Source organism: Anabrus simplex, chromosome 5, assembly GCF_040414725.1.
Source record: "Anabrus simplex isolate iqAnaSimp1 chromosome 5, ASM4041472v1, whole genome shotgun sequence".
NCBI lineage: Eukaryota > Metazoa > Arthropoda > Insecta > Orthoptera > Tettigoniidae > Anabrus > Anabrus simplex.
Window position 1 is genome coordinate 77,969,416 of NC_090269.1, and position 18,007 is coordinate 77,987,422.

General features: G+C 38.8%; 1 protein-coding gene across 2 annotated transcripts in view; it reads right to left on the bottom strand.

Moving 5' to 3' along the window:
- The window catches only part of LOC136874517 (methyl farnesoate epoxidase), a 70,456-nt gene that overhangs the window by 34,439 nt on the left and 18,010 nt on the right, over positions 1–18,007 (bottom strand). The window contains exons 2-4 of one of the 2 annotated variants that reach the window (XM_067148153.2): positions 16,527–16,778; positions 9,280–9,695; positions 6,660–6,765 (exon numbers count right to left, since the gene is read on the bottom strand). In XM_067148153.2, coding sequence (XP_067004254.2) covers positions 6,660–6,765; positions 9,280–9,695; positions 16,527–16,778 — 774 coding nt within the window. The remainder of the gene's footprint in view (positions 1–6,659; positions 6,766–9,279; positions 9,696–16,526; positions 16,779–18,007) is intronic. The other variant, XM_067148154.2, reaches the window with a different exon arrangement.

An 18,007-nucleotide genomic window follows, 5' to 3' on the forward strand; every position in this document is an offset into this window, starting at 1 on the left:
TGTCTTCATGCGGGCGTACCTTTTCGTGACCACTGCAGCCAGCACGCGTGTACAGTGGAGACATTCCTGCTAAGTTGTTCTGCAATAGCGCGGAAGGAAAATCCCTTCACGTAGCCTTATTATATGGCCTTGTTCAACGGCAGTGAGCCTCTTTGCCGTCGTAAAGACATTATTGACCCACTCACAGTCACTCTATCCAATCTCACAAGTAACTAATGCTCTCACACAGTACAGTACAATACAATATAGTTTATTGCCGTTAGACAACATACAGTTGCAATAGACAAAGACAAATACAATACATAAGTTACAGTTTAAAAAATATAAATATATCTAATTGTCATTAAACAGAGCACTACATTTAAAAGGTTTATATACACTGAAAAGAAAAATGAAAGCTTATCATGACACTCTGAGCTATTAGTCTATTGAATAGTAAGTTAAGCGTGAATCTGATCATAACTACCAGTGTTACCTACCAATTAGGAAGGTGCTGACTTACATATTTACCCCTTGTCAATAGCGTTACTTTTTCTTCAAATTCAGATAGTGTATAAAAACGGTTTAATATCAGCCATTTTTTAAAATATGCTTTGAAGTTATTTAAGGGCATATCTTTCCATTGGGTAGGTAGCTTATTGAATAATTTAATGCCATTTTATCTATTTCTTGAAAAATGAAATGTATGGCTTTTACTGCCTGGAGTGTCTGAGGACATGTTCGGCTTGCCAGGTGCAGGTCTTTTGATTTGACTCCCGTAGGCGACCTGTGCGTCATGATGAGGATGAAATGATGATGACTACAGCACATACACCCAGTCCCCAAGCCAGCGAAATTAACCAATGAGGGTTAAAATTCCTGACCCTGCCAGGAATCGAACCCAGGACCCCTGTGACCAAAGGCCAGAATGCTAACCATTTAGCCATGGAGCTGGACATAATTTTCTTGTGTCCTTTACAATTTAACATGTGGTGAATCTAAATCATCCCTTCCCCGTGTATTGTACGAATGTACATTTCTACAAGACGTCAGATCAGCAAGATTTTCTTTGATATTAAGGATGCAATGAAATATGTATTTTGATGGGAGAGTCATAATAGCAAGTTCTTAAAATATAGACCTGCATGACTCCCTATTGGCCTTGCCTTTTATACATCTTACTGCTTTCTTTTGCCACTTAAATTATAGCTTGTCGAATTCCCTCACAATATGGTTCTGTATCATAAATGTGAATGGAAGAAAGCATAGTATGCCCATAACATCTGATTACTACTAACTGACTCTTTCAGTCTTCGAAATAAAAATAACCCTCAAGACAGTTTTTTACATAACTTTTGTGTGCGAGTATACCAGGTTAACTTAGAATCCAAATGTATTCCCAATAATTTGACAGAACTATATTCATTCTCATCTAAAGTTGATTTAATTAAGTGAAAATAAATAACTTCTGTCTTGTTACTATTTAAAAATAGTTTATTAGCCTGCAACCAATCGGATGATTTCTGTAGCATCTCTAACCTTTTATCTTCCACATTTGTTAAGTCCTTACCACTTGTTATTATAGTGATATCATCTGCATTGATTACTGTTCTGCAGGGTAAATTACTTGCAGTATCATTTATATACACAAGGAAGAGAAAAGGTCCTATAACAGGTCCCTGAACTATGCCTGTTTCTACTTTGAGGTTTACAGATTTTTCGTTTTCAACTTGTACAATTTGACATCTGTTGTAGTGATGGGACATTCGATTCATTTTACTGAATCGATTCATTTGATTCCGTTCACGTTACTGAATCGATACAGTGATCCGATTCACGGCTCATTGGTCACCGCTCCTACTGCATCTGTGTAGTATGTGCTGGTAAGACAGCAGCAACAGCATTCAGTGCTCGCAGCTGCCATCTGGTCTTCATACTATGAACTCCTTTCTTAGAAAAAATGCTAGTTACTCTAATACATCGAAGGTTTCCGGCGACGCAGGGTGGGAAAGGTTAGGAAGGTAGCAGCCATGGCCTGAATTAAGGTACAGTCCCAGCATTTCCTGGTGTGAAAATGGGGAAACTACGGAAAAACCATCTTAACGGCTGCCGACGGTGGGATTCGAACCCACCATCCCCCGAATGCAAGCGCATAGCCCCGCGATATTAACCGCACGACAACTCGCTCAGTCTTTTTTTTAAAGTAGTTTTCCATCAGCTGAGGATTTTTTTTTAATCGTCATATTTTGTATAGGCTACCCGAGATGTACAGTAGCCCGCTGGTTTTCTGATTCAACATACTGTTATTGCGTCTGTCCACATATGATTGAAGTCTTGTGCAACGATGTGACATATGAACTGAGAGAATACTGAGCCGTTCTTCCCAATATAAAACAGGTACTTTTGAGTGGTCATGACACATGAGCATGACTCATAGTCATAGGGCAGGCTAGAGTTGAGTTTAATTGTCAAATGTCAACTAAGTTATAATACTAAGATTCATTAAACTAATAAATAGTATAACCTAATAGCCTACCTACTTACTAGCTACTTCAGAATTATGTTGTGACTACCTTTTTAACACTGCAAATAAATCCATCTATTATTTAAACCTCCCTGTAAGAAGAGGACAGTGAATGCAAATGGGTATTATTTTCAAATGAGCTGAGCTCGAGAGTCCATTATAGCATACGATTCTTTCAGTCTAGCATGGCTCACTGCATCGCTGCAGCGGAAGCTCGGCTCTCCGCGTGTCCAGTGAGCCGATAAGGAGCCGTGTGTATCATGTGTCTCACTGAGCCGCGCTCGTTCACGATTCTTTCGATGTGCCATGATTCACTGTGTTCCTCACTGCAGCGGAAGCTCGGCTCTCCGCGTGTCCAGTGAGCCGATAAGGAGCCGTGTGTATCAAGTGTCTCACTGAGCCGCGCTCGTTCACGATTCTTTTGATGTGCCATGATACACTGTCTCGCTGCAGCGGAAGCTCGGCTCCCCGTCAACGTCCAGTGAGTGCGCCACTCAGCACTGTCCGCTGGGAGTAAGCTGAATCGTGTGCCGTGAGCTCGCCTTTCCTGTGAATCGATTCACTCGGACACTTGAATGAATCGATACACTGCTTCGAATCATGCATTCAGTAGCCAACACTAATCTGTTGTTGAGATAGGATGTGATTAATAAGTCTACATCTTTAACCGTAATAGTTGAGCTTTCTTAGTATATCATGTGGTACAGAATCACAAAGCTTTACTGAGGTCTAACAATGTAGCTCATGTTATGTGGTGAGACTCAGAACCCTGTATTACCTGGTGGATTTACCAGTTCTGAAACAAAACTGTGTAGTATTTAATAAATTGTACTTTTCAAAATATGCTTATAACTGTGGCTTTATACAATGTTCTATTATTTTAGATATAATTGGAACGATTGAAATGGGTCGATAGTTGCCTGGATCCAATCTATCACCATTCTTAAAGACAGGTATTGTGACTGTAAATTTCAAACAATCTGAAAAAATTCCTTCAGTCAGTATTCAGTTGATCAGTTGAGTTAAAGGAACTAATATTATGACAATACAGTAATTTGTTTTAGGATATTGTTACTTAAGCCATAATAATCTTCACAATGTGAGGAATTTAGTTCTGATACTACTTTAAGGACTTTTTCAGGCTTCATCTCTTGCCACCTAAATGGAGGTCTGTAGGTTTCAGAATTCCATTATTTTTTAACATGCTACTGTACACTGTTTCATTATCATGAGCATTACTGTGGTTCATATATTTGACACTATTTCCAAAATATTCATTCAATTCATCCGGTTCTATTGGCACCAACACTTTATCCTCTATCCTACCAATTCCATCATTTATAACTGACCAAGCTGCCTTACATTTATTTTTTGAGTTGTTAATAAAATAATAATTTCTTTGCGATAACACTTTTTAATAAAGGCATAAGTTTCTTTATCATCTGGAGAACCCCTCCTGTTTTGCTTTAAAGTAATAAATCATCATTAGATTCCTAACAGTTTCAAGGCGAGGAGTGTACCATTTCCCTTTCTGTTTATCTTTATATTTATATATTTATATTTACCGAAGACAGATCAGATTTGGATCAGCAGAACGGTCCAAATAATAGAAAAGGAAGTCAAGGAGGGAGAACTGCAGAAGATTTCAGAACGAGAAGGGGTAGTGGGCAGAAATGAAAATTAATTGAATCAGAATGACATTTGTACAGTCAAAACAGCAGATTAGGAGATGATAGACACAGAAAGTGATCAATAAACTAGTGAAGCTGATGATCAACCTAATGTAAGTACAGCTGAGGACAAAAACAAATTGCCGGATAGAAGGATTTCACAATGTAATAACAAAGGTGTACCAGCCAAGAGATTGACATACAGGGTCGAAACAAGCTGCATTAGAGAACCAGCATCTTGGAATGAGATGCTAAAATTGCCACTTCGTGAACAACAAATGTGGATTGATTCAGCAGAAGAAGAAATGAGATCTCTCGAGAAACACCAGGTATGAAAATGATGTGATCTTCTGCAAGGGAAAAGAATGATAATGTGCAAGCGGGTCTTCAAGGCAAAATCGGACAATAAAGGTCAGATTTATACTCAATAGGCTAGGATAGTCGCTTGAGGTTTCTCTCAACTTTTTGGGGAAGACTACATCAACACATATGCACCTATAGTAAAACATGAAACCACCAGGACGTTAGTTACCTCATTGTCGCAGCCAAGAAGAAATTGCACGTTCAACAGCTCGATGTAAAGAGCGCCTATTTAAATGGCAAGCTGGACGAAGAAATATACATGGAGTAGCCTGAGGGTTTTTTGAAACCCAAAAATTAAACAAAACTCTTAAATCTATATAAGAGCTTCTATGGTCTATACCAATCAGCGTCTGGAACAAAAGGGCAACCGAGGTACTAGCTAGTTTGAACTTTAAACGCAGGGACGCTGATCAGTGTCCGTGCATACACCACTATATGTTGACGACATGTTAATGGCAGGTGTAACGCCAGAGTTAACAGCCAAAATAAGCAGAAAAATCAGAAGTAATTTTGCCATAAAGGATATGGAAGATGTGAAGCACTATCTCGGAACAGAAGTGGAAGGTGAAGCAGATGGGTCATTTCTCCTCAACCAGAAATCAAAAATAGTGAGAATACTTGAAGAATATGTTATGCTTGAACCTAAACCAGTATCAACTCCTATGGAAACTTGATTTTTGTCAGAAGATATAGAAAGCAGCCCGAAGCTTAAAAATAATTTGCAACATAGGTGAGTTATGGGATTGCTACTGTATCTAGCGACAGTGTCTAGGCCTGCATTGCAACAGCATTACATGTGATAAAAGTACAATTATACTGAATAGGTGGGTAAACAATAAAAACATACTAGTTTTATTTAATTGCAACAGCAGTTGGCATTTTATGCAGGAATGTGTAAAACCCGACTGAAAGGGACTGGCGTGTAGAGTACTGCGTTACTTAACAGGGACGATTGATAAGAAATTACGTTTACCCTTAAAGGGAAAATTATCGCTTATCTGTTTTTCGGATGCAGATTGGGCTGGAGACTAGAAGGACAGAAAATCTACTAGTGATTATACATTTCTACTGGGAAATGGAATCATAGCATGGTCAAGCCGCAAACAGACTTCCATGACGCTGTCATCGAGATAAGCTGAATATGTGGCAGCATTGCATGCAAGCAAAGAACTGTTGTGGTTGCGACAGTTAATGAAGAACATGAGTGTTCTTCCTGAGGAACCAACAACTCTATTTGAGGACAATCAAGGTTGCATTTGTCTTATAGATTCAGATCAAATTGGCGCAGGTACTAAACACATAGATGTCTGTCATAATCAGCTATGTGACTTAAAGGAGAAAGCAATAACTGACATTTGTTACTGCCCAACAACAAGATGCTGGCAGATCTTTTGACCAAGCCTTTAGCGCAGGAACATTTCCTCAAACTCAGTATGCGGTTAGGGTTGCAGTGAGACAAACCCGCTGAAGCAAGAAAGGGTGATGGAATATTAAATAGCACATTCAGGTTGTTTGTACTTGGTGCAAGGCTTAATTGGGACCGGGCGTATCTGTTGCGCCATCTGTAAGAACAAGGTAAATGCTAATCAAAGAATATCTAGCTCATCTTAAGTTATGTTTTGGGTATGTTTTGCTCTAATTGTTACGCACAAAGTAAATATATATGATGATGTAACATAGATTGATAAATTTAAGTTATAAGCTACATAAAGTGTTTTATATTATTTCTGTCACCAAATAACAACAGAAAATAAGATCAGGCTTTATCACATTTCAATTTGAAATACATAAATATCAGCCATTCTAGCTGGCCAAGAAAATAAAATTTATGAGTCCACAGCAAATTATTTCATAAACATGTACAATCTAAAAGACACTACTTTTGTAGGGCTTCTGGCAGGCTGTAGGGGAACAATTCCCTAATTCTTTTGTGACTTTTGTGCCTGCTTTGGTGTAAGTAAACAAGTTAATCTGGATATCAGTGATAAAACCTGTATTTTAATTGAGATATTTTGGTATGGTTTGCTTTGTTGTAATGACAACCCATAAAATGAGTAGGTAGTAATTAAATTAAATTAAATTAAATTAAATTAAATAAGAAAATTATTCAGTAATAATCATACCAGTAAACGTTGAGTCTGGATGAAGTTCCATTTCATGCAGAAAGGCATCAATTAGGTCTCTGGAGACACCTGGCGTAAGTGTTCGATGATGTTCGTGGATTGTTTCCTGAAAGCATCATGAATATTTACAATTCACTTACACCATTAAAGGGTTTAATAGTGCGTTCTTTTACAGATGTGTTATAAGTGTTATAAATAGTGTTTGACAGACAAAAAAAAAAAGCTTTAAAGTTACTTATATGATGATATTTGAACACATAAACACAGGTGTTTAGCCTGCAGGCTGATGGATTTCCACCAGTTCCACCTGATGACAGTATAAGAATCATGAACTCAAGTAAGGATGACATAAAATTGTTAGTGTTAAACTGTAGAAATATTGTAAAGAAAGGATTAGGTCTCTCAAAGCTTTGTCGAATTCTGATCTCAAAATTGGGTCACCCATTTCATCAGCATCAACAGCGTATTCTTGTTCCAGAACCATATCATCTACGTCCTTACCTTGATGCAACTGTTGGATATGTTTCTGCCATCCCTGCCATCTTTCTGCCTTGTCTTCTTTCCCTGGAAGTGGTTTTCCATCTGAGCTCTTGATATTCATACACCTAGATTTCCTTTCTCGAAAGGTTTCCTTGATTTTCCTGTATGCAGCATCTATCTCTCCTAGGACCCTACAACTTTCAACATCCTTGCACTTCACCTTCATCCATTCTTCCTTAGCTGCCCTGCACTTCCTATCCACTTCATTCTTTAATCGCCTGTATTCTTTTCTGCCCTCTTCATTTTTTGCATTCTTGTATTTTCTTCGTTCATCTATCAGATCTAGTATCTCTTGAGTTATCCATTGATTCTTAGTTGATCTTTCCTTTCTCCCTAACATCTCTTCAGCAGCCCTACTGACCTCGTTCTTCATGACTGTCCATTCTTCTTCTACTGTGTTTCCTTCAGCCTTTCCATTTAGTCCTTGTGCAACATGTTCCTTGAAACAATCCTTCACACTCTTTTCTTTCAACTTGTCTAGATCCCAGCACACTGGATTCCTTTCCTTGTTCAATTTCTTCAACTTTAGATGACATTTCATGACAAACAAGTTGTGATCAGGGTCCACATCTGCTCCTAGGAAAGTTTTGCAATCCAACACTTGGTTTCTGAATCTCTGCCTAATCATAATGAAGTTTATTTGATACCTTCCAGTGTCTCCAGGTCTCGTCCATGTGTACAGCCATTGTTTGTGGTGATTGAACCAAGTATTAGCAAGGACTAAATTGTGATTGGTGCAGAATTCAACCTGCTGACTTCCTCTTTTGTTCCTTTGTCCCAATCCAAATTCTCCTACTGCATTACCTTCTCTTCCTTGGCCTACCACTGCATTCCAGTCTCCCATCACAATTAGATTCTTGCCACCTCTTACATACTGTATCAAATGTTCTATCTCTTCATATATTCTTTCGATTTCCTCATCATCTGCTGAACTAGTAGGCGTATAGACCTGCACTATTGAAGTGGGCATTGGTTTCATATCTATCTTGACATAATAATCCTTTCACTATGCTGGTCGTAGTAGCTTACCCGTTGCCCTACTTTCTTATTCATGGTTATAGCACAAGAAATTAGGAATGCCTGTAAAACAACCCCTAGGGAGGCAAAGTAGATCATGACAATAATGAAATCCATTTGATATGCAGAACTTTATGAGAAACTCAACACACACACAAAGATGAATGCAACATTTACTGACCTGTCAAATCAAGACATTGAAATAGAAGATATCCAACATTTTTAAAATATCGTTGACAAAATGGGCAATTTGCTAGTACATAGATTGGAAGAAAGCAAGGGAACACAGGTGAGCTACTTCAGAAAGACCTCAACTGATGAAGTTTCAAATTTCTATCAAAAGACCCATTGAACAAATCAACATTGTTGAAGCCAAGACTGCTTTCAATTAACATCTCTGTTCACCCAAATCATTAAAGAAGAACAAATGCTGACTGATTGGCAACAGAGCATCACTTCTTCAAAAAAAAGAAGAAGGAAAGTCCCACCTAGTGTGATAATTACCATCCATTCTCACTTCTAAACCATATCTTCAAATCTTGACAGATGAATTCGCAAAATTGTCAAAACAACCCAGAATCAAGGTGGATTAGTGGAAAATTGCATAACCAATGCAATCCATGCTGCATGACTCTTAGTTAAGAAACACAGTGAGAAGAATAAGCCACTCCTGAGAACTTGGCATCTTAAAATTAAGTACCGGTAATGATATTATTTTTATTCATGCTGACATTATATGACATTGTATGAGTGCCAGGGGAACTTTCTTTTGCTTTTTAATAATACAATAATACAATCATGAGATCCAAAGGCCAACAATCTAGCAGTGATTCACAGAGAGAACTGAAATCAGTGTAGACTATGCTACTTCATTTCTACTGTTCAATTAAGACTTTTCAATAAGGCATCAATGAATACTCTACTGGAATAAGGTATCATAAGTTCGATGTTCTAGTTATGTTAACAAATATGAAACAATTGTATTACCTCTTAGTATGTGCCTTATGTCTATCTATTCAATTGGAAAAATGAATAAAATTAAAACATATTTTTCTGCACTAACCCTGAGGAAATCCCACATCTCATGAAGGTACTTGACAAGATCTGCATATCCAGACTGATGTGGAGCAATAACACTCAAAAAGGGCATCTGGTTCAACAGTCCTCCTGACATGTCCAACATTCGGAAACTAGCATGCACAAGGTTTAGTAGCTTCTTCAACTGTTCATCATCAAGGGCAAATCTCTGTCCAGCCAGCATAGTCCAAAGACTATTAAGTACACAGATGTCAAAAGCTTGGTGCATGGGTATGATAGCAGAATCATTGTTACACTGTTGGCGCAAAGAAGCTACCAGTTCAGAGGCTTCCTCGGCAATCTGGTGTTCCATGCCATGCTTTCCATAACCGAAATTGCGGAGATGACGGAGGGAGAAGCGTCTTTGCTCAACCCACAATGGGCCATCAACAAATACAACTCCTGAAAAATAATTAATATAGAATCATTAAGCAAGGCAGAATACAGATAATGAATCAACTGAGTTTTGTTAAGACAAAATTAGAAATGGTGGGTGAATAACCAAAGTAAAGAAACAAAATACTCATGCATAGTAGATCAGACTCACCCACTTCAGGGACACTAAATTTGGAAATGGGGCTACTGAGACCATAAGTTCCTAGCTTACTCTAGGATTGTTTCTGCTTGCTTATGCTAGGCCCTCCTCTACCGTCTTTCCTATCAAGCCTATTGTTCTTTCTTGAACCCGACTGTTTTGCTTTTGTGAAGTCTAGAGATTCCTTCACAGGGAAAATCATTATTCCCTCAAAAGTTGGGTCCAGTGTTGTCAGTACATTTTTCTTATATCCTTGATCCTGCAATCATATATTATGAGTCCCTACTGAATAATAATAATAATAATAATAATAATAATAATAATAATAATAATAATAATAATAATAATAATAATAATCACCATCATCATCATCATCATCATCATCATCATCGTCATCACGAGTAAATGATCCATGTAAACTCTGAACACAAAGGTGAAAGATTACATCCTTTTCTAAGCCCTGTAAGGCCCTGAGCCAAGGGCTCATTCTACCATCAATTCTCACTACAGTCCAATTGTCAACATAAATGCCTTTGATAGCTTTTAATAATCTGCCCTCAATCCCATAGTCCACCAGTCAGGCACCCACCTTTTGCCTTGGTACTCTGTCATATGCCTTCTCTACACCTACGAAACATAAACATAACTGTCTTGTAGTAGTTTTCAATTACCTGGTGCATATTGAGAATCTGACCCTGACAGTCCCTCTGTGGTCTGAAACCACACAGGTTCTCATCCAAGTTACTCTCAACCACTAACTGCACCCTCCCTTCCAAAATGCTAGTGAACTCCTTGCCTGGTATACTGATCAATGAATTACCTTGATAGTCGTTGCAATTCTTCTCGTCTCCTTGCTTATAGAGGGTGCAATTACTGCTTTTATCCAATATAAAGGTACCTTACTAACATTCCATGGTAATCTTGTTACTTTAGGAAGCCATTTCATCCCTGCCTTCTGACTATATTTCAACATTTCAGGTCTAATCTCATCTATTACTGCTGCTTTATGACAATGGAGTTTATTTACCATCTTTTCCACTTCCTCAAGCATAATTTCACCAACATCACTGTCCTCCTCCCTATGAGCTCGGTTGTCTAAAATGTCACCAGAAAGATTTCCTTTTACTGTACATTGAGAAGATATTCAAAATATACCTTCTACCTGTCCAGTGATTCCCTGGGATCTATTATGAGTTCACCCAATTTACCCAAAACACTGTTCATTTCCTATTTTCCTCACTTTCTAATATTCTTCATTATTGCCAAGAAAGGTTTCCCTGCTGGTTGACCTAGCATTTCCAGGTTATTACCAAAATCTTACCATGACTTCTTTTTGGATTCAACAATTATTTGTTTTGCTCTGTTTCTTTCATCTACGTACAATTCCCTGTCTGCATCGGCCCTTGTTTGGAGCCATTTCTGATATGCCTTCTTTTTATGTTTACAAGCTGTTCTCACTTCATTATTCCACCAAGACGTTTGCATTTTCTCACCTTTACACATAGTTGTTCCTAGACATTCCCTTGCTGTTTCTACTACAGCATCCTTGTATGCCACCCATTCTCTTTCTATATCCTGAACCTGCTTATTGACCATTGTTTGGAACTTTTCACTAATCATATCCATGTACTTCTGTCTAATTTCCTCATCCTGGAGATTTTCTACCCCTATACGTCTGCAGACAGATTTCACTTTCTCTATCCTAGGCCTAGAGATACTTAGTTCACTACAGATCAGATAGTGCCCGTTTCATCGAAAAATCCCTGGATAACTAACACATTCCTAACAGATTTCCAGAATTCAAAGTTGGTTATGATATAGTCTGTCATGGATCTGGTATCCCTTCCCTTCCATGTGTAGCAATAAATAACTTTATGCTTGAAGAATGTATGCATAACTGCTAGTCCTGTACTAGCACAGAAGTCCAGTAAATGCTTCCCATTCCTATTTGCTTCCATATCTTCCCCACATTTACCCATCACCTTCACATATCCTTCAGTTTTATTTTCAACTCTCACATTGAAATCACCCAATAGCACTATCCTATCTTTGTTGTTGATGCTGACTACAATGTCGCTCAATACTTCATAAACCTTGTGAAATTCGGCCTCATCTGCACCCGCACATGGTGAATACACTGAGACCATCCTCGTCCTAATTCCTCCAACTGCCAAATCTACCCATCACTCATTTACGTGCCTAACAGAAACTATGTTGAATGCAATAGTATTCCTGATGAGCAGTCCTACTCCACACTCTGCTCTTCCCTTTTTAATACCAATCAGGAATACTTTATAATCACCTATCTGTTCTTCGTTATCTCCAGTTACCTTAATATCATTAACTCCTAACAGTCTGGCTCCATGGCTAAATGGTTAGCGTGCTGGCCTTTGCTCACAGGGGTCCTGGGTTCAATTCCCGGCAGGGTCGGGAATTTTAACCATCGTTGGTTAATTGCGCTGGCACGGGGACTGAGTGTATGTGTCACCTTCATCATCATTTCATCCTCACCATGACATGCAGGTCGCCTGCGGGAGTCAAATCAAAAGACCTGCACCTGGCAAGCCGAACATGTCCTCGGACACTCCCGGCACTAAAAGCCATACTTCATGCATCCTCTTTGCTGACTAAGCCAGTTATACTTTCTTTCTTTCTTTCTTTCTTTCTTTCTTTCTTTCTTCCATAAGTCCCATTAATACTGATAGTTACACATTGAATTCCATTTCATTTGCCAAGTTGTTTCCAAGGAGTCCCTCACCTGTCAAATGGAAGTGAGGCTCCGTTACTCCCATAGGTCCAAGGCTTGCTTAAACTGCTCTGAGCTTGGTAAATTCTGTGAAGCAGGATGCTACCATACTTATACACAGTCCCAGTGACGATCTCTCCTCTAACAGTTAGGGACCACTGACGGATTATATAGTTCTAGCCACCTGAACACAAGGAGGGCCATTACTCCGAATATGTCTTAGATGCCCACTCCTATTCCATAGCAGCTGGTATCCCTATTGTCAGAACCACTTATTAGGCCACTTGGTCATTGTCCTTGTTTACAAACTAGAACATGACTACAGTAACCCATACCACAAACCTCTTAGCATCAAAAATCAACTTTACTCAAGATAAGAATATTTCACTGAATTAATCATAACAAGAATAATGTTACTGAATTTACATTCCATTAACTTCTTTTATAGTTTTAGGAACAAGGCTCCGTGGCTCAGGTGGCAGCGCGGTGGCCTCCCACCGCTGGATACCATGGTTCAAATCCCGGGCAGTCCATGTGAGATTTGTGCTGGACAAAGCGGAGGCAGGACAGGTTTTTCTCCGAGTACTCTGGTTTTCCCTGTCATCTTTCATTCCAGCAACACTCTCCATTTCATTTCATTTGTCATTCATTTATCATTGCCCCAATGGAGTGCAACAGGCTTCAGCAGCCAGCACATTTCCTATCCTCGCTACTAGATGGGGGCTTCATTCATTCCATTCCTGACCCAGTCAGATGACTGGAAACAGGCTGTGGATTTTCATTTATAGTTTTAGGAGATGCTGAGGTGCTGGAATTTTGTCTCGCAAGAGTTACTTTAAATGCCCTTAAATCCACTGGCACAAGGTAAGGGTAAGGGTGTATTCTGCCCGAAGGCAGGTCCCAACCTCCGCAGAGGTGTGCCTGAGCTAGAGTTTACATACGGTAGTGTGGCCAGTTCCTTTCCACTCCTTCATTCCCTTACCCCCACCCAACAGCACGTGGTAACCCATCCAAATCTTGACCACACCCAATGTTGCTTAACTTCGGAGATCTCACAGGATCCGGTGTTTCAACATGGCTACACCCATTGGCCCCACTGACACAAGGCTGGCATATTTGAGTACTTTCAAATATGACCAGACTGAGCTGGGGTTGAACCCTCTAAGTCAAGCTCAGAAGACCAGTGCTCTACCATCTGAAATACTCAGCCTGGCTTTCACTGAATTCAACAATTTTTTTATTTATTTTTTATATCATCCAACCAAATGTCCAAATAGTATTCTATTTCAATGGTGACGTGTTTCATGATAGTGCATGGGCCATCAGTATATAACTGATGCTTTCAATGTCACATGCTCTTCAACATTTTAAGTTGAATCAAAACATTTTTTCATCAAAATATTTTGTTATTTCAATTGTGGAATTATATTTGATAGTAATCACATAAAGCTGGCCCTGCAGTTTAGGAGTAGTGTGTCTGCCTCTCACCCAAAGTCCCTGGGTTCAATTTCTGGCCAGGTCAGGGATTTTTTACCTGGACCTGAGAGTTAGCTCGAGGTCCACTCAGCCTATGTAATTACAATTGAGAAGCTATCTGATGGTGAGATGGCAACCCTAGTAATCTGCAGGTCTTCGGGCTGAATAGCAGTCGCTTGGTGGGCTAAGATCCTTCAGGGCGGGTGGGCGGGCGAGCGGGCGAGCGGGCGAGCGGGCGAGCGGGCGAGCGGGCGAGCGGGCGAGCGGTCGGTAATAACGTAAAACCCACCAACCTGGGCCCAGAACATGGGAGATCAGGCTGTGCCTGTCACAAGCCAGAACAAAGGGTGAGTGATACAGGAGTAACACCTCTTTAATAATCCTTGGTCCTGCTGGCATGGCTTGTAGCACCTTGTAATGGCACCTTGTCAGGGTTATATCGAAGTCTTTGACAGCAGCTTCAGCAGAGAAGGAGACTTTCAGAATGTGCATTTGGCATTGAGATATTCCAGTACTCTGGGACTACTAAAGGCTAAGGAGTCACCCTGATAGAGAAACCCTTGACTGCGTTACACATAGCAAGTCAGCAGAAGAGAAAAAGAGGGATTGTTTTCAACAATAATTGATAATTCTCAGCACGAGGCTTGTTTATTCCCACACCTAGTCTGCTGAAGTGGAGAGTTGATGATGATGATGAATAATTACATAAATCTGTATCAGTGTTTGGTGATATGTTACTGGTTTCAAAAAAGCATAAAACTATCCATAGCAATTTTCCTCCAAAAAGTAAAATTAAGATTGTGTCAATCATATACCACTCTGCCTCTATTATTCATCATCTTTAAAATCAAATATCCAAAGCAATTGTTGAGTTCTTCTTATTGTTACTACACACAAATAGAAATGAAAACTGCCATTAAATATTGAAATATCAAAAGGACTACACAAAGATAATTCAACAAAACTAAATACTGTATGTAGACAGATTTGTTTTTGTTTTATTTTAACCTACTATGCTCTAATGAAAATGAAAACTGCTGTTAAATTAATTTCCATGACAAACCAACTATTCCACAAAATATGGTCTCAACACTCAACTATCCTCTGATATTTTTTATAACAATCTACCTACTAACATAGACTCAATAACTAATATTCATACAAATTTAAGAACTCCATAAAATGGGAGACTGATTAGTTGAAGTTTATTACTTTGTAAATGTAAGTTTCCAGATTTCAAGAAAGTTTCTCTTGTATTCCTGCTTAATTAAGTATGCTATGTTTTTTTTTTTTTTTTTTTTTTTTAACTTACGTTGTGTGTATCTATTCGTGTATAAATGTTAAGTGACTGTCCCTACCTTAAGCCTCTGGTTCATTGGGAGCTTTCTCATCATCATTATCATTTCTTCACTCCAGCAAGCAAGGTATGGGTATAAATGAGCCTCTTCCAACTTGTTTAAACCAACCATATTTGCTGTTCCAGTCTTTGTTCCCATCCTGTATTTCTCTTGGCTAAGTCTCTCCAGATTTTTTTTCCCCATTGTCTCTTGGCCTTGCTTGTGATCTTTTGCCTAGACATTCTGATCAAAACACATTCTTGGAATCCTATTGTAGGTCATTCTCTTCAATTATACCCAGTTATAATGTGCGCAATAAACTCCTTCTGAAACCAAGCTGTTGGCAAATTTAACCATTCTGTACTTTGTCTCTCTTCAAACCATCAATCAACCACCACTGGTCTGCATTTAGAGAAGTCACCCAGGTGGTAGTTTTCTGTAAGCAAGATCATAAAAACTTCATTTCAGTTGCTTGTGGTGTCGTAGCAGCTGCTTCAAGTCCGTAGGTGAAGATTAGTACTAGATAAGATTTATACAGTGTTAACACTGGAGGCCATGGGAAAAGAACCACCCTATGAGAGGTGACAAACAGAGTGGTAGAATTGTGATGCTTCTAGTAATACAGTGTTAACACTGGAGGCCATGGGAAAAGAACCACCCCATGAGAGGTGACAAACAGAGTGGTAGAATTGTGATGCTTCTAGTATTCTATTGCCAATTTCATGCTTGATGGTATTGTTGCAAGAGACATAGCTGCCTAAAGATTTGAAATTATTGATGATGTCTATGTTGTCAATACCAATTTGGAGATGAGTCTCTCCAGGCTTCCTGGTCATAACCAAGCCAACTGTCTTACTTTTGCTGATGTTTAGCTCCATCTTATCACGCTCTCTCTTCCAAAGATCTAACTTTTCCTGTATTTCAGCTTCAGCTTTGCTTCACCTCATAGCATGATGTCATCGGCATAGACTATATAAATGAAAATAAATATTGAGTCCCTTTAATTATATTTGCTGTTTTGCATCTATCACTCATAAATAATTCAGTATTGTAGAAAATGGCCATGAACTTCTGTAACTTATAGTCCTAAAAATGAGATGAGTCAATGAATACTGCGATGTTAATGATAGTGAACTCACCAAGTCTTTGTCCGAATGCCCGCAGCCTAAAGAAGAAACCATCTGGCCGGCCATCAAATTCCTCACGTGAAACAACCTCTCGTATAGCCTCATAGCCAGATACAATCACTATGCGGTCCCTTCCAAGGCGTAGTCCTACCACAGGACCATATTGATCGGCCAAGTTGGCCCATACTAGATGATGGAAACCAAATTGCCTCAATTGCTTGCACAGGAGGAGGTAGTTACCCAGGACAGGCAGCCATCTGGGACCTTGAGTACAAAGGATTTAATAAAGTGAAAGATGAACAAAAAGGCATGAAAGAATAATAATAAATTACAGAACATAAAAATAAATAGATTAATAAAATAATGCTGCATGTTTAATATTTCTTTGATTGCTATGGATGAGATGTCAGAGTGTTGATATTTGTCCTGGTAAGGGATGATTTCCTGTATCATATCAGAATATCTATTGACAAGGGTCTCTCACATGCTTAAATGTCCACTAACTGCACTAGGATTATATTTCAGAACATGAGTATAAGAGGCAAGCAACCTATGCTAAATAGTTTCACATTCCATGATCAGGATGAAATGTCATTCACACATTAGGTGGCCTCAGCTGTCAGTAGAGATCAGACATTGGTGACCAACCCAGAAAGGAGTGAAACAAGGCTGCTGTTTGTCCCCTCTGGTTTTCCATAATTTTATATTTTTATTATATTTTCATAATTTTATAATTTTTAAAATTGTAAAATAGGCACACAAAACAAAACAAAACTGCATTGAAAATTTTGAAAATAGTTGCTTCTGAGGTGGTCTTTTTACAGGATCATATTGAGTAGCCAAGTTGGCCTATACTAGAGAGAAAAGGTTGTCATTTTACTCTTTCTTTGATTAGAGGCCATAGGAAAATATTACGGTATCTCTATTTGCAAAATTCTGAAGAATACGCCTCTTCTGTTCTTTCTAACAATACAGTAAGTAGGGAAAGACAAAGATACTGGGCATCTTTTCTAAGAGGGATTACTGGTCAGTGACATCCAACCATCCCTTCAAATAGTAACAGTGCAACCTGACATTCAAGAACAGGGCAGACCCATTTTTTATTTATTTTCTGTGAGGGTACTTTATATAATTTCAAAAATTAAAGTGCACATTTTAGCTGTTTTAAATGCAATGCAATTTTAATTTTGTAAAATAAGGCAAATAGGCATTGTACATTAAAATAGGTAGACATGAGCAAAATTAAATTTGCTGTATACAATTCTAAGACCCCACTGTGTGTGGTATATTTTGTAAAAATAAGCCATAGGCATTTTGCCTAACATCTTGTCTCTAGTTATCAGACTTGAGACCAACATCGAGCTCTTTTGTACACTGTTTCTGTCAGTCCTGTTGCATGGTTCTGAGACATGGACCCTCCTGAAACAAGTCTCTCAGAAGCTGGAAGTCTTCTAGAAAAGATATTTCCATCAGATTCTCTGCAATTTTCTGTA